At 42.5% G+C, this 25,727-nt stretch overlaps 1 protein-coding gene across 2 annotated transcripts in view; it reads left to right on the forward strand.

The window, feature by feature from the left end:
• Nucleotides 1-12,694: 12,694 nt before the first annotated feature.
• ARSB (arylsulfatase B) overlaps nucleotides 12,695-25,727 on the forward strand; it is a 111,086-nt gene continuing 98,053 nt past the window's right edge. Inside the window, exons 1-4 of one of the 2 annotated variants that reach the window (XM_048850316.2) lie at nucleotides 12,695-13,008; nucleotides 18,186-18,372; nucleotides 20,647-20,837; nucleotides 24,264-24,471. In XM_048850316.2, the coding sequence (XP_048706273.1) occupies nucleotides 12,736-13,008; nucleotides 18,186-18,372; nucleotides 20,647-20,837; nucleotides 24,264-24,471 (859 nt within the window). In that variant the 5' untranslated portion in view covers nucleotides 12,695-12,735. The remainder of the gene's footprint in view (nucleotides 13,009-18,185; nucleotides 18,373-20,646; nucleotides 20,838-24,263; nucleotides 24,472-25,727) is intronic. The other variant, XM_048850317.2, reaches the window with a different exon arrangement.

Consider the following 25,727-nt stretch of genomic DNA (forward strand, 5'->3'; position numbering starts at 1 on the left):
AGGGCTCTGGATGGGGGTATGGGATATAGGGTGGATCCAGGGATGCGGGGTTTGGGGTGTAGGAGGGGGCTCCGGGCTGGGGGATGGGGATGAGGGGCTTGGAATACAGGAGGGGGTGTGGGGTGTGGGCTCTGGGAGGGAGTTAGGGTACAGGAGAGGGGGTCAGCGCTGGAGCAGGAGATTGGGGTGCGGGAGGGAGTTGGGGATGCGGGCTCCAGGCAGCACATACCTTAGGCGGCTCCTGGAAGCAGCCGGCATGTCCCTGCAGCCCCTAGGCACAGGTATGGCCAGGCAGCTCTACACGCTGCCCGCACTTGCAGGCCCCAACCCCACAGCTCCTATTGGCCGCAGTTCCCAGCCAATTGGAGCTGTGGAGCCGGCGCTCAGGGCGGGGACAGTGCATGGAGCCTCCCTGGCCACCCCTGCATCTAGGGGCCGCAGGGACATGCCGGCCACTTCTGGGAGCCACGCAGAGCCAGGGCACGCAGGGAGCCTGCCTGCCTTAGCCCTGCTGCACTGCAGACTGGAATTTTAATGGCCCAGTCAGCAGTGCTGACTGGAGCTGCCAGGGTCCCTTTTCAACCAGACATTCCGGTCGAAAACCTGACGCCTGGCACCCCTACCTGAACCTATGAATGTCTCTGCTACTCCTAGCCTTAGGCTTGCCCCTGCTTTGACCCTTGGTGCTTTTTGCCCTCGTTGGGACCCTGATAAATCAATCTACTTACAAGGATTTCTGGAATCACCTTGGGTGTTGATAAGAAAGCAATGCGAATACTTTATAATGAATTAATAAGACCAATCATTGAGGATGGATGCCAAGCATTTGGTTCAGCATGAAAAACAAACCTAAAGAAGCTAGACTCCACCCAAGCCGAGGCATTATGCATTGCTTGTGGTGCCTTCATCATGACCTCTTTGTGTGTAATGCAGATAGCTGCTGGTGAAGTGGCTGGAGACTGTTAAAATGAAATGATTGGACTTAACTTTTTTGGCAAAAGTCATAGGAAACAGGGAAGCTGGAAACATTAATAAATATATGAAGAATGCTGGTAATTCAGTGAACAATATGGGGTGGGGAAACCAAAAATGCTTCATGTTAATAGGCTTAAAGTGTGGACAAAGAAACTAAGAGAAAAGAAATACCTAAAAGAAATGAGCCTTGGGGAAAATGCATTACAGGAGGAAAATCACCTCCTCCCCCATATAAAAGTGGAACTACATAATGAAATTAAAAGGGGGAAAGGAGAGGTAAATGTATTAAACACTGAAAATTGATATATATGTGATGAAGAGGCTACCATATCTAAATATTTATGGATGGGTCTAAAGAAGAGAAAGCATTCTATGTTCCAATACTTGAAATAAAGAAATCCATCAGACTATCAATTTTTGTAGTCACTATGATGACCATGCTAGCAGGGATACTGTTGCTGTTATATTGGATACTGGATGTGTGACCTACCTCCAGGGATTTGGAGCAATCAAATTTTTTAATTGCTCCACTCCAGCTCCGCTCCGGCACCAATAGTGACTGCTCCAGCTCCGCTCCGACTCCACTCCGCGCTCCAACTCAAGTTAATTTTTAACTAAATAAAAAAGTACATACTGTAATTTTGAAAAAACATTATTTTTATTCAGACTTTTAAGACAATTTAAATGTCATCAACAATGATACAAACTAGAATCATTCATAATTCATTCTGTAAAAAATTATTGCAGCAATCAAGTCATCTTTCATAGCCTGCCGCAAATCATTTAAAATGAACTTTAAAGCAGAAAACAGTTGCTCTACGCTAGTTTGAGTTGTTGGCATGCTCAAAGCAATTCTACAGGCAGCCTGAATGTGGTGTGGGTAGGTGTGAATGGCCTCAAAAACAGACTTAACTTTTAGCCTACCAATAGACTCCATCACCTCACAATCTTCCCGAAAGTTTCTCTCGAATAATGCTTCATTACAATTATGAATCACAGAAGCTCGCAGACGTCTTTCTTGTTTTTCCAATTCCTTTTCAAAGGCATCATCTTCTGAATAATTGGTGCTTGAATTATCTCCATTTCCCTGTGATGGTTGACGACGTCTCGGGGATGGAGGCTCGAACAAGTTCAGAGTGGAGATGGAAGTTTGAGAAAAGCCTGCTATTTCTGAAGGATGTGAACTTTCCAAAACCGCAAATTCGATTGTTGATGACTTCTTTTGTTGTGTTTGTTTTCTTCAACCTGTTTTGCTGAGTTCAAATGTAGCAATAGATTTTGTTTTTCGAGTCGTCGAGCAATATCAAGGAGCCCTTCCTTTGCCATTGGTATTTCCTTTGAGGTAAGAAGAATCCGATACCATGGGTCAACGTAAACTCCAGCAAGGAAATGAATATTGTCAAAAAGCTTCTCTTTGCGTTTCTGCATGGAGGATAGAATTCCTTCTGCAATTTGTCCACCATTTTCTTGCAAGAATTTTGACAGTTTTCACCATTCCTTCATTAAAACTCCTGGGGTTACATCGACAGCTTGAAGATTCATGGTTGTTTGCTTTGCCTTTGCCAAGAGGTCTCACAGGTTCTTCATTTCGTCCCATTCAGCTTTTGTTAACTTGAGTTCTCTTGTTCCAGCAGCAGCCACTTGTTCACAGTAAGATTGAAAAATGAGAAGCCAATCAATCATAGCAAATGTTGAACCCCAGCGAGTCACAGTATTCAATGATTGAGTTACCCCATGTAGATCAAGCAGAACACTTCGAATACTTGGGGTTCGTAGTTTTACAATGACTTGTCAAATTTTTGCCAGAAATTTCTTCGCATGTTCTTGTTGAGTCCATCCCAGATTGCCAACTGAAGGGTGTGAATACCACACCTCATCAGCTGGACTTTTGAGTCATCCTCATGAAGCCATGTTGGAAGTATGAGGCTAGGGTCATTAACCCATTGAGCAGTGGCATCCATGTTGAGTTCAATTTCATCCATTCCTTTAGTTCCTTCATCAGGCAAAATAGCTTCAGTTCTGTCCACATCCCCGTTCTCAGAGGTAGAAATGGTTTCATTGTCCTCGCTGAAATTTTTGACAGCACATGTCATGTTTGCTGGATTGTCAATGCAAATGCTCAGCACTTACATTTCGCTGATCCCAAATTTTTCTAAAATAGCTTTTACTTGACTTTTCACATACGAAGAATTGTGACGCCCTTCAGTGTCGATTATGTCCAAGGTTTTTACCACAGCTTTATCTTTTCCTTCTTCGTAGTACTGAGCACTGATTGCAAGGAAATTCCTGTTTCCACGGGTTGCCGCATCCATTTTCGGGTAGCACAATTTTTGCTCCAAAGCTTTCTTGAGCTCTTCGCAACCAGACTCAACTGTCCTGACAACTAAATGACGAACCGCATCATGCCCTGTCGAAACGCCAAGCTGCCGACCCATTTCACCTGCAATTTTTTGAAATCCTTTGTTCTTTAGCCTGAAGGTAGTGAGCAGTGTTGAACTCAAGCAAACCATTTCCATCAGCCCTTCACAGAAAGTATTGGCATCCATGGTGACTGTAACCTTTGAGGACTTCAAATATGAGTCAAGTTTTGTTTGCTCAATTTTGGGTTTCTTTTCAGATGAAGCTCCACAAAAAATCTTTTCTTCGGGAGTTTTCAAAGAGCCAGATGAACATCATTTAGCCGCATCAGCTTTCTGTTTTGCCTCATCTTCCTGGTCCTTTTTTGTAGCCAGAGCCGCATAGTTTTCAGGATGGTTACGTTTTACATGCCGCCAAAGGTTGAAACATTTCACGGCACTTGCTTCACTTGTCTTGAAGATACATGGTTTGAGCTCGCCATTCACTTCCTTTTCCACCATGCACGTTGCCGATTTCTTCTTTGCTTTTCCCAAAAGCCCAAATTTGGGCTTTTCAAATTCAAAAGTAAAGACACCGTTGAGATCTTTTTCCGTAAATTGGCTGTCAATGGGGGGCAGATTTGATTTTTTTTGTTGAAGCCATGGCCATATCTTCTTGTGCTGCTACTGCATCCAAATGTTTCTTGTTATGATCTCCAAAAAGCAATGAACAAAAGCATTACATTTTTTTATAATGTACCTGCTTGTGATGTCTTAACCACTTAAGGTACTTCGAATTTATTTGGGATTTTCTGGACAAAAATGATCACATTTTCTTTTTACACAAGATTATTATTAAAGTATATTTTAATATTTAACATGTTTCTTGCAGTTTTAATGAAGTAAGAAGTATTTTTGATATACATAATATAATTTTTTATTTATAAATTGCAAGTTAGTTTTTCTTATGAAATTTTGTGGTTAAAATATTCAAAATATTTTCCAAGTTTTTAATTAATATCTCAAAAACGCTTTAATGTAGATATATCAATGAAATTTGGTATGTGCCGTAGCATTAGTACATGCTATTGCTGTTCTACAACATTAATTGTTGGGAAGTAACGAGGCTACACATTACAAGGTTGAAAATAAACTTTAACAGGATGACCCAACACTCTCACAAGTCTTGGGAGACAGGCCAGTCCTTGCCTACAGACAGCCCCGCAACCTGAAGCAAATACTCACCAGCAACCACATACCACACAACAGAACCACTAACCCAGGAACTTATCCTTGCAACAAAGCCCGTTGCCAATTGTGCCCACATATCTATTCAGGGGACACCATCACAGGGCCTAATAACATCAGCCACACTATCAGAGGCTCGTTCACCTGCACATCCACCAATGTGATATATGCCATCATGTGCCAGCAATGCCCCTCTGCCATGTACATTGGTCAAACTGGACAGTCTCTACGTAAAAGAATAAATGGACACAAATCAGATGTCAAGAATTATAACATTCATAAACCAGTCGGAGAACACTTCAATCTCTCTGGTCACGCAATCACAGACATGAAGGTCGCTATCTTAAAACAAAAAAACTTCAAATCCAGACTCCAGCGAGAAACTGCTGAATTGGAATTCATTTGCAAATTGGATACTATTAATTTAGGCTTAAATAGAGACTGGGAGTGGCTAAGTCATTATGCAAGGTAGCCTGTTTCCTCTTGTTTTTTCCTACCCCCCCCCCCCAGATGTTCTGGTTTAACTTGGATTTAAACTTGGAGAGTGGTCAGTTTAGATGAGCTATTACCAGCAGGAGAGTGAGTTTGTGTGTGTATGGGGGTGGGGGGGGATGTGAGAAAACCTTGATCTATGCAGGAAATAGCCCGACTTGATTATGTAAAGAGTTGTCACTTTGGATGGGCTAGCACCAGCAGGAGAGTGAATTTGTGTGGGGGGGTGGAGGGTGAGAAAACCTGGATTTGTGCTGGAAATGGCCCACCTGTTGATCATTTTAGATAAGCTATTACCAGCAGGACAGTGGGGTGGGAGGAGGTATTGTTTCATATTCTCTGTGTGTATATAAAGTCTGCTGCAGTTTCCACGGTAAACATCTGATGAAGTGAGCTGTAGCTCACGAAAGCTCATGCTCAAATAAATTGGTTAGTCTCTAAGGTGCCACAAGTACTCCTTTTCTTTTAACAGGAAAGTGGATTCAAACTGCAAGCACAGTCCTTTTAGTAAAGAGAGCAAATTTTTGGAAATATGGTTTTGTTTCATCAGCCTGAATAGATTATACAAGATAGAACCTGTTATTTGCTCTATCTTGTATAATGTTTCCAGCCTGTTGAAGGAAAAACATATTTCCGAAAATTTGCTCTCTTTACTAAAAGGACTGTGCTTGCAATTTGAATCCGCTTTCCCGTTAAAGTTTATTTCCAACGTTCTATCGTACAACTTCATTCAAATGAAATTATTTAAACTACAGGCGTCATGAACAGCGGGGACTGGGCCAATTTTATTTAATAGTTTTTAAATCTTCGACTATTTAACAGATACGACCCTGGAATATGATTTAATGCTAAAACATGCATTAAAATGGTACTCTTAATTTATTTTGTATAATTAACCGTTTCTGAGAAAACTGTTTCAAAATTTTAATCTGCTTTGATGCTTAGAATGATACAAACAATTTTACTTATTACTTATTTTTCAACTTTGGAACCATACATTTTAAATGTAATAATAAATAATAACCAAAATTATTAACTTATTATGGAACATAATATTATCGCTCATAGCCAGAGGCAGTAGACGACAAGCCTTTCTTGAAATATGAAATAAAAATGACTAACCGCCAGTTCGGGACACCTATGATTTAAATAATTTTGGATAATGTAATATGGTAGCACATACTAACGCTAAGACACAGACATAATTTCATTACTTTATATTAAAGCGTTTTTGAGATATTAATCAGAAATTAACTTTTCATCGCCTCCTTGAAGGGACTGTAGCTCCCTTAGGAAGAATTTTAGGACACGTATTCACAGAAATGTTTTTTCTTAAAATGACCTAAGGATTCACCTCCAAAGTTGTGTTGGACATTTTCCAATCACTCTGGATATATCACAAAAATCCCTCCTAATTCATGCAAAAATGTTTCCTGTATATTTATATGCCTGCTGCATGTGACTTTTTCAGTAAATTTAAAATTACAAACAATGCTACCAAAAGACCGTTGAACAGATGACATATAAAATAAGTCTGCCAGAGTGATATGGGAGCATGTACAAATGAACAAACGTACCGGTAATGGGAGCCCATGTGAGAAATGAGTTTAAGTGGTTAATATCTCTTGCGATATCTTAATATATCAATAAACAAAAACATTATTTTTTTTCCAATATACCTGTTGGTGATATCTTAACTGTTGTGTCTTGCGTCACACTTTTCCGTAATCACAGCACTCAGTGTGTCTCGTTGATCAACCCTTACAAAAGAAGTATCAACACATACTAATCTATCTAACTAATCTACGCGAGTACGTACTTGCCTAACCTTGGCACAAGGGTGGGAGCAGTCTGCAGTGTTGCCGGATATCTTATAATTATCTGATTCTTTAATAAAACATATCTCCAAACAACTTTGTAATTTTGTATCTGTACATTAAATCTTGATTTCGGGCAAAGTGAGAATAACTGTGACATATTACGTAAAGTGGTAAAGTAGATGTTAATATCAATTGTTATATAAGCTGAAACTTTTTGGCACCTTTAGGACTTTCTTGCTAAATATCATTCATTTTGGATTGAAAATGAAAAAAAAAAACTGGAGCAGTGGAGCAGTCAAGATTTTCTGTGCTCCAGCTCCGCTCCAGCTCTGGCAAAAACCTGCAGCTCCACTGTGCCGCGCTCCAGCTCCAGGCTCTGCTCCAAAGCCCTGCCTACCTCCATTGTCATCTTGTCAGATTTACTATCAGGACTACTGGCAGTCAAAAATTGGAATTCAGATGGCAGAAATGATATAATTAAGGAAATATTGTTATTAACAAAAGTATCACAGATGGGAGTATCCATTTGAAATAGCATGGATCCCATCACATGTTGGGATAGCAAGAAAAGAGATGGCAATCAAACATAAGAACATAAGAACGGCCATAGAGGGTCAGACCAAAGGTCCATCAAGCCCAGTATCCTGTCCTCTGACAGTGGCAAATGGCAGGTGCCCCAAAGGGAATGAACAGACAGGTTATCATCAATCTGATCCATGCCCGGTCACCCAATCCCAGCTTCTGGCAAACAGAGGCTAGGGACACCATTCCAGCCCATCCTAGCTAATAGCCATTGATGGACCTATCTTCCATGAATCTATCTAGCTCCCTTTTGAACCCCGTTATAGTACTGGCCTTCACAACACCCTCTGGAAAGGAGTTCCAGAGGTTGACAGTGCATTGCGTGAAAAAAATACTTTCTTGTGTTTGTTTTAAACCTGCTACCTATTAATTTCATTTGGTGGCCCCTTGTTCTTGTATTATCAGAAGGAGTAAATAACACTTCCTTATTTACTTTCTCTATACCACTCATGATTTTACAGACCTCTATCATATCCCCACTTAGTCACCTCTTTTCCAAGAGGAAAAGTCCCAGTCTTATTAATCTCTTGTCATATGGAAGCCATTCTATACCCCTTGTTGCCCTTTTCTGAACCTTTTCCAATTCCAGTAATCTTTTTTGAGATGGAGCGACCACATCTGCACACAGCATTCAAGGTATGGGCGTACCATGGATTTGTGTAGAGGCAATATGATATTTTCTGTCTTATTATCTATCCCTTTCTTGATGATTCCCAACAAAAGTAGCAAAAAATGCTGTAACAAATGGAAAAATTTATACAGAGATCCTCTAAGCAGGAGTTTAAAAATCTGATTAAAAATGAACTAAGAGGAGTGGCAGGAAGCAAAGACAAAAGAAACAAGGGGGGAAGATTTCATAAAGCATGCCCTAGAATTGAAAATGCTGACCTACTGCAAGAACCTGAGAGAGAGTGAGATAGCTCTACTCTAAATACTTGCAGGACACTAGCTTAAACAGTAACTTGGCCTTTATTAATAAACACAAAGATGGGCTGTGTGAGACATACAAGGGAAAAGAAATGGCTGATCACATTCTCTAGGAGTGTAAAAAGTGCAATGTTGATGGGGGATTTTATATGACAAACCCAGGCACCTAAAAATGACAAATTTTACACTAAAATACCTAATAAGAACATCAGGAGAATAGGGTACCATAAAGAAAGCAATATTAATGATTTTTAAAATACTGGGGAAAGAGGGACAGTAACTATATATCATAAAATCCAGCAGCTGGTGGGTATCCACTCAGAATGTCAGTCTGCTACACCATAAAATACAAGAACAGAGTAGACACTGGCTGGGGGGCTGCCATGCTGAACTTTCTTGACAGCTCAATTAGAAAGGGTGCTTAACTGAAGGAAACTGGGAAAGACCATACAGCTGACTTAAATTATGAAGCCCAGCTCTAAGAAAAGGGCTGAGAGGAGCTCCTGTTTCAAGAGACAGATAGATTTCCCTAAGGCAAGTGGCCTGAGACACCTGCTAGTAAAGGATAGCCTGAAGCCTAATTAAAGAAAAGGCTCCAGGTGAGAGAAAAGCTTGTACAGGCATTAAAGCTGGCTAAATCTCAACTCAGCTCTAGAGGGAAGAACTAGAGAACCTGTTGAATGGAACCTAGCCCCTTACTTATGTTTATGACTATTGTTAATCAATAAGGCTGTTGGAAGAGGGGTTCCTTGTTGAAATTTTGTCTGGACTGACTGTAACCCAGCTGAAGAGAAAAGAGGCTGAACCCACCTGCCATGCCATGCCTAACTGAAAAGGGGTGCTCTGGTTGATCTCCCTGTCATCAGACTTATATTTTCAGTTGCTTCTAGCTCTTTAATTGTTGAGTGCTCTGTGGTGAAGAATATGTATGCTGCTTTGGTTGCATTGACACAAGAAACTGAATGTTCTTTTACATAGGTTGATTGTTTCCCTTTCTCAATCTCCCAATTCTTCTCTGTAGCTAGGGTTTAGTAAATCACATGTACCCAAAATACCTGTCAGAAGCACTGTAGAGTTTTTATTGATGTTTTGTTCCAGTTAGTGTAGTTCTGCTTGAGCCTCAGATGTTACTCCTATGTACTGAAGTTGGATTATGTTGTCATATAGTTTTATAGGTTGGCTTCTTATTGGTGTAAAAGGTCCAAAGAGCTTTTCTTCTAATTCTTCTGAAGCCAGCAGGAAGTACTCCAATGCTTTTTTTTTATGATGCTGAGGAATGTACAGTTCAATGTGTATTCTAAGTTTCAAATTCATTTTGGTAGTTTTTGTTTTTTAATCAATATTTTTACCTTGGTATACAGGTTGATTTGTAAAACCAAGTACTTGCAATATGTTTCTAGTAACTGTAGATTTCTTTAAACCCCATTTTGTGTGGGTAATAGACTAGCCCCACAGAGCAGGCATTTTATGTCTCAAGTGTTTAGAGGAGGTTCCAGGTTAGAGAATTAAGGTAGACATCCCTGTCTGTCTTCTCTTTCTTGTTTGAAGGCCTCTGTATGCATATGTATGTTAGTGAACTGGTATAGACATTTAATTGTTATGTTTTTTCCACTGGTTTTGCTTTTGTAGCCATTTAAAGTTCAGACCTAAGTGCCAAATGTTGTCAAAATGTTTTGAAAAATCTGCAAAGCAGGCCACTATTTTTTTTTATTGTCAAATACCTTGGATTTGTTTACTGCTGTGTTTTAGTGTTTAAATAATTATATTATCTGGCCACATGATTTCTTCAGCTTGAGTTTATGGGATTTCTTTCAGTTTTTATGTTTACATTGGTTTGCCAAATAGAGTTTGGTACGCTATATTCCCAGTGTTTTTATGAGAAATGTCAATTTGCTTTTATGACAGGTTTCAGAGTGGTAGCTGAGTTAGTGTGTATCAGCAAAAAGAACAAAGAGTACTTGTGGCACCTTTAGAGACTAACAAATTTATTTGGGCATAAGCTTTCCCTGCATGCATCTGAGGAAGTGGGTTTTAGCCCATGAAAGCTTATGCCCAAATAAACTTGTTAGTCTCTAAGGTGTCACACGTACTCCCCGTTCTTTTAGTTTGCTTTTAGCTTTTCAAACTGGATTTCTTCTGGTTTTTTTTTTTTTTGGTTTTGGTTTTGTTTTTTGTTTCTTTGAAGTTTGTCCAGATTTTACTATTCTGGATTCCTAGATTTTGTTTATATTTATTGGGTTTAAAAATTATTTTGTATATAATTTTTATCTGATATAATTTTGTTTCTAGGTTTGTCTGGTATTTGTTTCTATCGAGTGTTGGGTTTTTTTATTTGTGTCAGTTTCTTATTCAGATAATTCATATAATTGATTTGAAATTTCTCAGTGGTTCATGCTGAACATCGCGTATATTTTCTGTGGTTTTTTTGACTGGCTGAGTCCTTTATGTAACCCTTCTGCCCGTCAGAGTTGGCAGCAACAAGGGCCGGGTTCAATATCTAGGGGTTCCATTCCAATAACACAATGCAAACCGGCTCGAGCCCCCACCCAGTGACCTGGGACAAATATATACCACCCCCGCTGGGCGCCTCCAAGAGGCAATACTTCCCCTCTCGCAAGCACATAGTCTAAGTGTAGCAAAAGCCTTTTAATAACAGAGAGAAACAATGTGGCATTATGTTGGGGAAACACCACCAACAGGATTCATAACACAACCCATGAGCAACAAAAAACCCACCCCAGGCAAATTGGGGCATGCCCTTTTCCCTTTGGTTCTTGAGTCCAGCAACCCCAAATCACCCAAAGTCCCAAAAGTCCAATGCCCCAAAAGTCTCTGTCCCTGGTCAGGGCAGCCCCAGAGTTCGAAAGTTTATCTGCGGAGCTTTACCTCCCAACCTGGGTGGAAATGGGACGGGGGTAAGAGGCACCTTACGTGATCTGAAGCTGACCGCCCCATAGCTCCATAGCGGCGCTCCGCTCCGCCAGCCGCCCCACGAACTCCTCCGCTCCGCTAGCCGCCCCACGAACTCCTTTGCTCAGCTGCGCTCCGCTAGCCGCCCCACGAACTTCTTCGCTCCGCTCCGCCAGCCACCCCACAAACTCCTTCACTCAGCTCCACGGCCCACAAGCAGCTCCTGCCATCCACACACTGCTCCGCGTCAAACTGCTCCACAATATATCTTCAGGCTCCCCCACTACTTAACACAACACTCAGTGATTTCAGCTCTTAGGTGAATTCAGCTTGTAGTAGGGGAGCCCCAGTGCTGGTGCACTGTCAGCCCAAAGTGAGCTCAGCAGCCTGTAACTAGACTTCTAATGAAATCAAAATTAGCTCTGATATTCCACAGTGGAGAGAGGAGGAAGTGCAATTAGCAATATAAGGCCCTCACCAAGGGGCCCATGCCACCAAGTATTATTACTTGTCCCCAGTCTCTCTCCATTCACACAGTTTTGGAACCCATGACCCTTGCCTAGCGAGTGCTACTTAGTTGATGGTGAATCCCTCCATCATAACAAAAGGCCACGTACAGTTCCAAGCACAGTTCCCATAATCAGGGTAATAACAATTTATTCTTGAGACACTGGGGATCCCACAGCAGCCAAAGTGACCATTTGGGCAGCTATGGTCTCATTCTAGGCGGGGTGGGTGTGCCTATGCAAATGAGATCAGCCCCTGAAGTTCTTTTCCACAACTTGCCACACCTCACCACCAGATGTCAGGGTGGAGCTCATCCTGACACTGCTTACATCTACTTTGCTGTGTTTTTTTGACAGTCCTAGTCAAAGAACTTTTCTTGTTTTCTCCCTCTTTCTGAGCAACAGTTCTGGATCTGGTTGTGAGCAGTGGGATTGCTTTGTGACGCTCTTCAGGGGTTTGTACATTTTTATTTATTTATTTTTTATTTTTAGTGGCAAGATTAACCTCTTTGTGCAGGGATGTATCCCTCTGGAGTTCGAGGGATGGCATTGTCAGCGTCCCCTCATAATTCTTCTGTGTCCCCATAAAAGCTTGTTTGGGTGGTGCTGAAGAGGTTGGCAGCATTGGCAGAGTCTGTCAGGGGAAAGAACTTTTCTGGATTTGATCTCTGCCTGCTTTGATTTCTGGGTTTGATCTCTACCTGCCTGTGGGACGTGGGGCAGGCCTGAAGCCCGGCCCTGTAGCACGGGCAAAGCATTAGGCTGGCGCTTTGCTCGGTAAAAGGCGGGGACGCTGCGCCGCTTCCTTCCCCGGCTCGGGGCGGGCCTGGGAGGCCCATCGCCCTGTGCAGGGGCGGGGTGCTGAAGCCGCCGGTCCTGTGCTGGGGGCGGTGCCGCCGCCGGCCAGTTCCTGGTTGAGCGGCAGGGAAGGCGGGCAGCATGCTGAGGCGGCCGGGGCCCGGGCTGGGCTCAGCGCGGCTCTCGCTGCTTCTGTGCTGGCTGCGCCTCTGCCTGGCCGGCAGCGCGGCGGCCCCGCACCTGGTGGTGGTTCTGGCCGATGACCTGGGCTGGCACGACGTGGGCTGGCACGACTCCCTCATCCGCACCCCGCAGCTGGATGCGCTGGGGGCGGGCGGGGTGCGGCTGGAGCGCTACTACACGCAGCCCCTGTGCACCCCGTCCCGCAGCCAGTTGCTCACCGGCAGGTACCAGGTAGGGCAGCAAACCCGGTCCTAGCGCCGCCTGGGCAGCCCCCAAGCCTAGCGGGGCTCCGGGGGCGGACAGGGGCTCCCCGGAGTTGGGGGAGGGGGGGGGGTTCCCCGCAGTTGGCGGCGTGTGGCACTGGCTTGTCCCTCAGCTACCTGGGTGGGAAGGCCTCTCCCGGCCCCTCTGAGCCCTCCCCAGTCTCAGCAGGGAGGCTGCAAGTCTGTACAAAGTTCTCACCGAGGGCCGTGCTGCTGCCGCCCCCGGCTGGCAGTGTGAGGCGCTTCTCTCCGGCGGCGGTGCCTTCCCCCGTCCCAACCAAGGGTGACCCTTTCTTAAGCTCCATTGGTTGTAGGGCTATGTTGCTAAAGGTATTTAGGCAGCTAAAGATGCAGGGAGGCACCTCATGGGGGTTTTGAAAGGCCCAAATGATTTTTAGACCATGGGATTTAGGCTCCTGGAAAAATTTACCCCGAGTTCTCTGCATACCTTAGCTAAGTCCAACAGAATTAGTGGAAATTATTATTTTTAGAGCCAAGTACAGAGGAAGAAATAACAAACCCTCACAGGAATTTGGGCTCCTTTAGTAAAGATGACAGGGTATAGTGACAGATCATATAGACTCATTTGGGTGGGAGAGCCCTCTAGTGGGTTCTTGTAGTGTCTCCCTCTGCATGGTGGCAGGATTGTATTATAGTAGACTAGGATGGGCAATAATTTTTGCGGGGGGCCACTCCACGAATTTTAGTAAGTTGTCATGGGCCACATATTTCTACTATATTAATAGCAAGGGTGTGGGGTCTGGATGCAGGGGGGAACTCTGGGCTGGTGCTGAGTGTTGGGGTGCAGGAGAGGGTGAGGAGTGTGGGCTCTGGGAAGGAGTTTGGTGCAGGAGGAGACTCCTGGCAGGGGATTGGGGTGTAGGAGGGGGTACAGGGTCTGGGAGGGAATTTGGGTGCAGGAGGGGGTTCTGATCTGGGGCAGGGGGTTGAGGTGTGGGAGGGGGTGCAAGGTGCAGGCTCTGGCCTGGAGGCGCTTACCGCAGTCAGCAATGCAGCAGGACTCAGGCAGGCTGCCTGCCTGCCACAGCCCCATGCTGCTCCTGGAAGTGGCTGCAGCCAGCTGCTGCTGGCACTTCTCTACGGTGCGCCCCTTGGGGGGATGGGAGCAGCAGGTCTCTGAGCTGCCTGCCCCCGCAAGCGCTGCCCCAGCAGCTCCCGTTGGCCAGTTTCTCACCAATGGGAGCTGTGAGGACAATGCTGGGGGTGGGGGCAGCACGCGGAGCCCTCTTCCCCCGCCCCCTACTCCAGGAGCATGCAGATTTGTGCCAGCAGTAGCTGGCCGCTTCCAGGAGCGGCATGGGGCCACAGCAGGCAGGCAGCTTGCCTGAACACCCTGCTGTACCATGGGACTTTTAGTGGCCTGGACTCGGAGATCACGAGGGGCCAGAAATGTTAGTCATGGCAGGCCAGACAGAAATGCTAGATGGGCCGGATCCAGCCCACGGGCCGTATTTTGCCCACCCGTATAGTAGACACTTGTTAGTAGCAACATATCAGTGCCTTTTGCTATCTACTCGTAAGTGGCTATTGCTGTTATGGGGAGTGTTGACAATTCAAAGGGAAAAGTGTTTCATTATATGGGTTAAACTTGTCAGGTGTGTTTCTAGCCTATTGCGTATCATCAGTGGTGGTGGTGATGCCCAATCAAGAGAACTTAACTTCTTGCTTGTCAGCAAGACCATACCATAGTAGCTTCCTGTAAATTCCCCAAGCAAAAACATTCTGTAATGTAAAAGCTCTGAGCTCTTCAGATTGTATATAAACTTGAGTACATTTTCTGATACCTTCTTACACTAGGGCTGAAAACTGTTTTATCAGAATTACTTGTCCTTTCAAATATCAAATTTAGTTAACTTCTACAGTGCTCCATCACTGTATAAAAAAACCTTAAGTGCCTTTGAAACTTTAAAAGAAACACAAAGATAGTGCAAATATTTGATTTAGTGATGTGATCCCTACTGACATTTCTAGAATGGTGAAATTTGTGTGTTTTGGTTTTCATTTTGTAACTCACCTTGAGAGAGGGCTATAGGTGTTTAATATACATTAGTTACCTAGCCTATAAACAATCATCTGCACACTGGTTAATTCTCTGTTGGCTTAGCTATGTTAGAAGAATGGACTAATGGTAGTGAACACACCCATTTAGCTTTGACCTTTTTTCTAATGTGGATGTTACAACACATTTTACTTCAACTGAGTAGTTCAAAGTATACCCTATATACTGAATTTTGGTAAAAGATGTTGCATCATGTCTGTATAAGAAAAAAGGTCAAGACTAGCCCTGACCTATTCCTGAACTGTTAGTGTAACAAAAACCAAACTACAACAGTCTTCTTCCACCCAGATCCATCACATTGTCCTACCTGGGAATTTGAATATGTGATGGTGTGGAGCAGGCAGGGAGAAGAACAGAGAAAAGGCAGGTTGGAGAGGAGCAAAGGTGATCCCATGGTTCTTTAGCATCCCTGGCCTGGACTCTGGATTTATGTTCACCTCTACCTTCCAAAGCACTGGGATAGGTAGTGTGGTGCCATTGGCTGCCCCAGCCTATCATGCACACAAACCTCCTTTGTAACATGGACATGCTATCCTAACGAGGGTACCTGCTGCATAGAGAGGCTGATCCCTGACTGAAGTGAGCTGTAGCTCACGAAAGCTTATGCTCAAATAAATCTGTTAGTCTCTAAGGTGCCACAAGTACTCCTTTTCTTTTTCCTTCCCCCTGTCTCCCAACTAGGAGTCAAACCACACATTGCTTTGTGCTTCATTTTCACCCCTTAATGTAAATATTTTGGAAGTGCTTGTGACTTTGTACAGACTTGCAAAGGAGGGATGCTATCTCATAGTGTTCTCTTCCTTCTGTGTGGCTCCTGGCTCACTCTTTGAGGGATTTTTTTTTGTGATTTTTTTTTTTTTAATTCCTCTGCATTGTACAGCGGCATAGAGCATTTATCTTAAATGCAAGAATAACTTTAATTTTAAAATCAAGGTGTTTGTTACATCAGGTATTAAAAATAAAATAAAAATTGGACGAACACAAAAATGACTTTAGAACCAAGCCATAAATAGTGATAACATTCTCTTGTCTAGGTATCTTTGTAGAAGCCAAGTCATAGTTTGATTTACTCTTCTATAAAATGTCAGAAATCCACTTCTGTATCTGTACCCTAGACACATGACAAATTAAAAAATAAATAGGAAAGTCTTCTTTAATGCAGGACTAGACTTTATATTGAGGTCATAATAAGCCTTCTTCCTCCCTCTTTCCCTGACTCTTCAGACTTAAAGGTCCTGTTCATAGCTTGACTCAAATATACAGCCACATTTTGATTACTCAGATTCACCTAAATGGAGGGAGTGTGTGTGTGAAAGCACTTCTATGGAGCCTTGCATCATCCATCTGATTTACAGAAAAATGGGCATAGCCATGTGAGACTAGAGCAGTGGTCCATCTAGTCCAGTGGTCTCCTATCTTTTTACGCACAAGATCACTCTTTGAATTTAAGATCAACCCAGAATCTACCCCACCCCTTGCCTGAGGCCCTGCCCTGCTCACTCCATTCCCCCCTCCCCATTGCTCGCTCACTCACTTTCACAAGGCTGGGAGAGGAGATTGGGGTGCAGGAGGGAGTGCAGGCTCTGGGCTTAGGCCTAGGGGTTCGGAGTGTTGAAGGGGGCTCTGCGCTGAGCTGGGGGCAGGGGGTTGGGGTGCAGGAGTAAGGGGTGCAAGCTCTGGGGGGGAGTTTGGGTGCAGGAGGGGGCTCCAGGCTGGGTCAGAGTTGGGGTGCAGGAGAGGGTGAGGGGTGTGGACTCTGGCAGGGAGTGCCTTAACGTGGCTTGTGTAGTCACAGCATAGCGCTCAGAGCTCTTAAAAAAAACAAGAAACAAACAAACAACCCACCTCCACGAGGGGAATAGCTACCAGCGCTGGGAGTGCAGCTACACTGGCACTTTACAGCGCTGAAACTTGCAGTGCTCAGGGGTGTGTTTTTTCACACTGAGCAAGAAATTTGTAGCGCTGTAAAGTGAGTGTAGACAAGCCCCTCGGCAATGCCCACCGAGACATGCCTGGACTTGTGTTTTCCAAGCACGTGGACTGAGTATAAAACAGATGCAGTGGCCACATGCTGGGCCTTTCTCCTTCACCCAGCTATGCTGCAAGCAAAAAGGACGCTCTGAAGACCCCAGCTGAGGGGACTGACTCAGATTTCAAGGGTGAAATCTGTATATTAAGGACTGCAATATCCAGTAGGGTGAGAGAAACTGCTTAGTCATTGCCTAGTCTAATAGGGTTGAGAGTTTAGACTGCATGCTTATATTTTATTTCTTTTGGTAACTAACTCTGACTTTTTGCCTATCACTTGATATCACTTAAAATCTACCTATTATAGTCAATAAATTTGTTTAACTGTTATCAGTGAGTTTGTATGAAGTGTGGGGAAAATCTGCTCAGGTTTTGCAAAGGCTGGTGTATATCCACTTTCCATTGATGAAGTGGTGAACCAATTAATAAATCTGCACTACCCATCTTCAGCAGTGCAAGATGATATATTCCTGAGGTACAGTGCTGGGGCGGATTTGGCTTTGGTGCCTTTCTCTTTGTGATTCACGAGTGGCTCTGGGAGCACTCGTGCAATCTTCTGGGTCTCCACATGTGGTTGTGCTGAGTGATCACAGCGCCTGGAGGGGTTTGCTTGTGGTCACTAGCATGGCATTGTGAGAGACAGCCCAGGCTGGAGAGAGTTCAGGGTTCACAGTGGTCCCACAGTCCCAGGCTGCACCCTAGGGATCCCATCAGTCACCATACTGAGTTTTTGGTTGGCTAAATAAACATGTGCTTTCTTTACTAATGATGGCTTGCCATCGTACAATTGTAAGCCAACAAGTAGTACAAAAATTTTATAGGCTTTCTTTGGAAGAAAGCTGGGGTTTTATCTGATTCCTGTGCAGGCAGTCTGTAAAGTACTTCTGGAGTCTTCTAGCAAATGCTTTATGTAAGATGGAATTGTGAGACTCCAGACTCCTTTTATGTGTATATTTTAAAATATTGATACAATGCTTTCATAGCATACATTGCCATCATGCTGTAACTAATACCTGCATTGGGTTTATTTTTCCAAGATCCATACAGGTTTACAACACCAAATAATTTGGCCTTGCCAGCCCAGCTGTGTCCCATTGAATGAGAAACTCCTGCCTGAACTGCTGAAGGAAGCAGGATATGTTACCCACATGGTAGGGAAGTGGCATCTAGGCATGTACAAAAAAGAGTGCCTCCCAATCCACAGAGGATTTGATACTTACTTTGGTAATGGCCAGATTTACTTTTTTTTTTAAAGTACTTTTACTAACCATATTGAAAGGGGAAATATTTTTTAACAACAAACTCAAAATTAACATATAGCCAGTAAAACAATGTTTTAGTTATTTCAGCACATGATACAAAATACAGTTTTCTAATTTAGCAGACTACACTTGATAGATAAACGTTGATATCCAAAAGCCTATTGCTGAAAATCATCTGATTTTTTTTTAAACCCACAGAAGCAAATATGTTTATATTTTAAGCTCCACATTTAACTTGTCCCATTGTGCTCAGTTACTCCACATGTTGCATGAGTGTGCTCTTAGAGGAAGCTTTAAACTGAAATTTTCATATGTCTAGGTTTAGGTCAGACTTCTAACTTTATTGTAGTTTGTGTATTGCGTTTTTTTTAATAGCAGTGTCTTAACTAGAAAAGCAATAGGCATTTTACCAGACTCAGTCATTTTTCTAAATACAATATATATTTCTTGAATTCATTAGGAACTCAGATACTACCATGGTCAAGGTGTTACAAGAACCTAGATTAAATTACATTTAAAACAAACTGTTAAAGGAACTTTAGAGTTGCAAAGTTAAGCACTCAAAACTTTGGCACTGCCAGAATTAGGATACCTGTGTAACTTTAATTTGGCCCTGTTATGAGTATGCATTACAATACAGTCTTTAATTGCATGAGCTCATACTGTTTTTTCACAGGAGTCCTGCCTCATTAAGTTACTGGTTAGTTATTAAATGTTTCCTTTTTATCGTCCACATTTCATATGTGACTCCAGGCCTTAATGTACACCATACAAGCACTGCACTGAATACAAAACTATTTACTTTCTCCTGGGCTTTCTGTGATGCTCTCACCGAAGTATCTGAGTGCTTCATGAACATTAATCAATTTATCTTCGCAACACCTGTCGTCACCTTACATCACGTTACCTGTGAGGTGGGGACCTGAAGCACAGAGATTAGACACTTGCCAATTTTTGTTGTTAATAATTTTGGGTGCTCGGTATGGGAGGGAGGCAATTTATTTTTTGGAGTTCTTAGCTCTTTATATGTTCAAACCATGATTCCAGTTGAGCTGTGAATATGTTCAATGCTTCTGCAAATCTGGCCCCATCTGTCTCAGGCTGGGCATTGAGAGAAACTGTCAGCTAGTGGTCCAAATCACAAATGCTCTTTTTTAAAAACAAAACCTAAAAACCCCATAATTTATTTCTGGTTTTCAAGAGCATATTTTTGATCTTTCCTTTAGAAAGCTCTTCCACTCCTTTCTTTGACATTCTCTGCATCTGTGGAGTTTTGCACATACACAATATGGTATAGTTGGAAGTTATTTTGCTAGACCTTTAGTTTTTTTGTTTTGTGATGGGGTGGGTTAGCAGAATAAATGTTTCTGCTCAAAGTCCTGGATTGTGAAACTGAATCTGTCCCCCCACACTGAGCCTAAATTTGATTGCCTTTAGGGTATGCTTTGCAACGTTCCCCTATTATTCTGGAGAATTTTTGGGTGGTGAAGTTGGGGCTGATTTAGGGATGAGATTGCAAAGGGTTTTTGAGACAATTTCATTGCTTCCAGTCAATGGGAGTTAAAGCTGTACAGTACTTAATAAGATTGGACCCTTGATGGAAGCAAAATTTGTAGGAGAGCCTTATTTTTGATTCTTAAGATCAATAATTTATTCTGTAAAGAAGGATTTGTTTCTTTCACCAGTTGGTGTCAGCAGTAGATCGGAAATCATCTCACAGATTACAGGAATGCCTTCCATGTGAACGATCTGTTACCAATCTATAAACATAAACAGTACAATAATTCCAGTATTCATAGTATCTATTTAGATATAAGTGTTCTGTACTAACAAATACAGTTTACAAAACCATAACTAAGTTATTCTAGTTAGCTACAGGCTCATGACGTGCATTATTTTAATGCTAGTATCTTTGATTTATATGCATGCCAATTTATATGTAAAGTTATTGAACTACTTTTAAAAATTTTCTGGGTTTGTATAATTGTTGCATAGAATTAGATTTTGTGCTTTATTTTCAAATAAATACAAGATGAGAAATGTTAAGGAATGTTGGACTGATTAGCCTTGTTTTTTAAAAAAAGTGAAACTGATGGTGTAATTTTTCTAAGGCACAAAGGGCAATTTGCCACTCAACTCCCTTTGTGCCCTTTGAAAGTCCTCTACTGATGTATTAGTTTATATATAGTAAATTATATATTGGGTTGCTCACTTGGTCATCTTTTTCCTGTTCTAGGTTATCTTCTGGGAAGTGAAGATTATTATTCCCATGAACGTTGTGTATTCATCAGTGCAAAGAATGCAACACGCTGTGCTCTTGATTTTCGAGATGGAGAAGAAGTTGCAGTTGGATTTGGAAACATGTATTCCACTAATGTATTTACGAAAAGAGCTGTAGATCTTATAGCCAGCCATAAAACTGAGAAGGTACAGTAACAGCAGTTGCTTTTTTGAGAACTTACTTTACAAGTTTCTTAATATTTTCATACAATATTTATTTATAAGACTTGAGCTTGCTTTGTAAACAATAGCTGATAAATATCTAGATACAGAGCTGCATTTATGATAACTCTCACTGTCTTATCAGCATAGCTGGCCTTGTACTGCTTTCTCACAGGAACAAAGATCTACACTAAACCTAGAGTTAAATAGGACTTACTCTCTTATGAGTGCAGGTTTTGCAAAATAGAGATTACTGATTTGGGCCTATTTTCTAGTGGATCAAAGTGCACTTAACTAAAAAGTTCAGCAAATAGAAATAGACAGTATTGCATTGACGCTTTAATGTTCAAAGCCCTTATAGAGTAGAATCTCAGTGTTGTGAACACCAAAGTTATGAACTGACCAGTCAACCTCATTTGGATCCAGAAGTATGCAATCGGGCAGCAGCAGAGACCATTTTAAAAAAAAAGGCCAGTACAGTACTGTGTTAAGTGTAAACTGCAACAAAAAAAAAATTGACGAGGTAAGGCAACTGTTTCTGTGCTTGTTTCATTTGAATTAAGATGGTTAAAAGCAGCATTTTTCTTCTACATAGTAAAGTTTTCAAAACTGTATTAAGTCAATGTTCAGTTGTAAACTTTTGAAAGAACAACCATAATGTTTTTTGTGCAGAGTTATGAACTATTTCCATTCTCAAGGTATTTGTAACTTTGAGGTTCTACTGTATTGTATAACTTGGTGCACATAATAGTTGAAAAGACTTCTACAGGAGATACAGTGTAGGATGGGGCTGGATGTGAATGAAGAAGATCTTAATCATTTCACAGAAAAATAATTAACAACATAGCTTTACTTCATAAAAGGGACATTCTTTATACAATGTTCAAACTCACAAGCCAGGAAAGTTTCCCTCATAAGAATCATCTTCCTTATTAAGATGAAAACAGAAAAGGAGGACTTGTGGCACCTTAGAGACTAACCAATTTATTTGAGCATAAGCTTTCGTGAGCTACAGCTCACTTCATCAGATGCTAGCTCACAAAAGCTTATGCTCAAATAAATTGGTTAGTCTCTAAGGTGCCACAAGTACTCCTTTTTCTTTTTGCAAATACAGACTAACATGGCTGCTACTCTGAAATTTATTAAGAAGCAGTGTGCTAAATGTAAAATATCTTAACCTGTCTTATAAAAAGAAGCAAAGTTGAAGTTTTTAATTTTAAAGATCCCAGAAAAAATCCCAGAATCTCTCCTTCACTCCTCTAATATAAAGACCTTAGACCATGACATAATAAACTTTTGTATTAAACACTGCAGTTAAGTTAACCCTCCACCCCCAAACTAACTTTGTTGTTTAGAAGGCACAACAAGATGGTACAAATAGACTACCTTGATTTGGACAAGAACACATAAAATGCTAGTATGTGGGGCTAATTGACCTATTTGTAACAAAGGCATTATTTTGTTTTACTGCAATCTGACATATTACATTGTTAACTTAGTTTCCCTTTTAGTATGTGCATTTATAAGTGAAGGCATGACAATTTTCAGAACTGAAATGTGTTTAAGGCTGAATTTTTTTTGGCAAAACTTCAGCCAAAGTGGTTCAGCTGTTTTCAGAATGAGTCTAGGGGGAAAATGTTTTGTTAGTACTAAAAAAAATAAATAAACCAATTTAAAAAAAAAATCTGGCTTTTTCTTTTGAGGAGTTCTAGTGGCCCAATGCTTGAAATTTGGCAGAAGGGGTGGACTTTGTCTGGGAAGTGCCTTTGTCATCTTTGTGAAAATCCACACAAATTTTGGCCAATTTATAAACCTTTGAAAAATCTCAGTTTACACATGCTCAGTAGAGACTTGCTGGAGCTTGTCTGACTGCACTAGGCATGCTCAAGCCTGGGTTGAGCAGGATGTTCCCTGCAATGGCACCAGAACTAAGAACAGGTAGCCTGTCTTTCCTGTGTTTATCAATGATACCCCTCCGGACCTTGTCCCTGCCTGTTTTGGGCCCAGGCAGCATGGAGGAGAAAACTGCCTCATTCAAATGCGGAGGAGGGAACAAGAGCTGGGGAGTAGATTGGAACTGAAGGCTGGCAGGGTGAATGGACTAGGATGGTCTGGGTGAGCAGACTGGAGCTAGGGTGGTAGACGAGGAACCTGGTGGGATGGGGGGACTGAGATGTGATGAGACTGGGAACCAGTGGGGTGGAACTGGAGGCAGGGAGGTAGATATGAAAAGGAGCCAGAGAGCAAAGGGAGAACTGGGACTGGTTGGGCAAAGAGACTGGGACAAGGATGAGGCGGGGAGACAGAACATTGAGCTTGGATGAGGAGCTCTGGGAGTCAGGTGGCATAGGAAATGTGGGGAGAGAAACAGATTGGATGAAGATCCTGGAAGGGGTGATTGGGACTGGATGGAGTCACAGGGTGAATCTGCCCTTTAAAGGGAGATGGGGCTGCAGCAGCTGTGCACTATTAATTAGCTGCTTCCCAGCCTGAGAGGGTGGGACTAAGAAGCATCGGGTGATAGTTCTTCTATAAGGTCCAGGTATCCATTACACTGAGCAAGATCATTCTGGGGGTTAGAATCACAGTAAGTGGGAAGGTTCTGAGCCAGGTTTTATGGGAGGCTTGGTACCACAGGGGAGCCAGCCTAGGGACCCAGGGTCCTATACTGGCATAGAGAAACCACAGGGAGAAAGCAGCCTTCTATGGAAAGCTCTGAGTTAGGATCTGAGAATGGTATTCTAGGGGAGCTAGCCTGAGGACAGTGATCCTGGTGATCTCCATACCAGAGCAGGACTAACAGAACCAATTGCAAGAAGACGCTTAGTGAAATGAAATGATCTGTCATTGGTTTAAAAATAAAAAACCTAAAAGCCCCACTTTCCATGGTGAGTTGGGCTCCTCATAAGCTCTGTAACAGGGATGTAAAAAGAAAATGCAATGGAGATTTTCATAACCAATGACACTACCCCTAACCAAGATGTTTTGCACATGAAATATGACTTTATTTTGTATAATGAATCTGGGATTCAGACTTTCTACCCAAATCCTGTTTACAACTTGCTATTTGACTTACAGATTTGTGAGACTTTGCTGTAGTAGGAGAAACAGTATTGTGTGTAATTTGGTCTTCCTTTTAGAAAAAGGATAGGAAGCCAAGTTGAGTGGCAGGAAGATCATAAAATCAACTGGCTTTGCTACCATTAAAATGAAAATATTCATTAATATTTCAGTGCCTTTCATAAGAATCTTTCCCAGAATTGTGTATATCTTATGCTTAGAGAAATCAGGAGGAAAACCAGACAACTGCTGTATGTTCATGTGACTTTTTTTTCTTTTTTCTTTTCCATTTAATGCTTGGGTACTCTCTCATCTGGCTTGCATACTGCTTCCCCCCCCCCCCCCCCCCAGCCTCTCTTTCTCTATCTTGCTCTCCAATCTGTCCATGAGCCCCTTCAGGTCCCTGGGGAATACGTGAAACCATACGCTTTCATCAAAGATGAGAAGAGACGTCATTATGCAGGAATGGTATCCATTATGGATGAAGCTGTAGGAAATGTCACTGCAGCCCTGAAGAGATATGGGCTTTGGGACAACACAGTTCTCATCTTCTCTACTGGTAAGACTGTTTAGTCAAGTATTCTTCTGGTGACTCATTGAATGTTATGTCCAGTAAGCTGAAGAGAGACCAATCTAACCATGAAGTGATCCATTTCAGAATAGATTTTAAATGCACAGGAGCTATAAAAATAAAATTTTTTCCTAAAGGAGGATAAATCTGTTTTTCCCTCTTAAACATAAACAGTTTTGAGGGAGTGTTTCTGAAAACAAAGGATTAATTGTCTAGAACCATATGCAATGAAAGGCACTGTACAAACTTACTGAGAGCCTTGTGTGAGGTTCTGGGGGACTTCAATTTCCTTTAACTTCACTTGCTTTTGAGATTACAGTAGCTCTCAAGATTGAGCCTTTATTCACACAGCTCTACCAATTCATCTCAGTCCTAGAATCATAGAATATAAGGGTTGGAAGGGACCCCAGAAGGTCATCTAGTCCAACCCCCTGCTCGAAGCAGGACCAAATCCCAGTTAAATCATCCCAGCCAGGGCTTTGTCAAGCCTGACCTTAAAAACCTCTAAGGAAGGAGATTCTACCACCTCCCTAGGTAACGCATTCCAGTGTTTCACCACCCTCTTAGTGAAAAAGTTTTTCCTAATATCCAATCTAAACCTCCCCCACTGCAACTTGATTTCTAGTACCCATTATTTAATCTAGTTCCTGATTTCTAGTACCCATTATTCTAGGCAATATTCAAACTCTCCCTTTTTTTGTGTGTGATACAAACATCCAGCAGGGACTTGAGCACACCGGGTAGCGACAGATGCCCTGTGACACAACTGCCTGGACAATTTGTGTGGCCTCATGGTCAGAAACACACACCAAGCTGTTATCTTTCACCAAGGTACATATTTATTCTTTTCTTACAAAGTAACACAGGGTAATGCAGGATTAGAGCAAGGGGAGGCTTCCCTGCAGCCCTCACTCCTCAGCCCAGGTTCAGCTGCTGAACTTCCTTCTTAGTATCCCCTTTGCTTCCTGTTCCTTCCACTTATATCCTTCCAATTACATCGTTAGCCCAGTAATTACCATGCAGGTGCTCATAGTCCCCACAGTGTATAACTGGCTTCAGTTAAGCCTGTACTTTCCCTAGTGCTGCAGCAAACTCAGTGACCAGGGTGCTATTAATAGTCCCCTGTCACACTTCACCTGTGGCAGAGGCCTCCTTTGCTGCCTGTGCCCTACCCTCTTTATGGGGCTGGGCTTCTATGGACCACCAGTGGTGATCTCCTGCCTTCCACCCACAGAAGGTCCACT

Source organism: Caretta caretta, chromosome 5 (assembly GCF_965140235.1).
Source record: "Caretta caretta isolate rCarCar2 chromosome 5, rCarCar1.hap1, whole genome shotgun sequence".
NCBI lineage: Eukaryota > Metazoa > Chordata > Testudines > Cheloniidae > Caretta > Caretta caretta.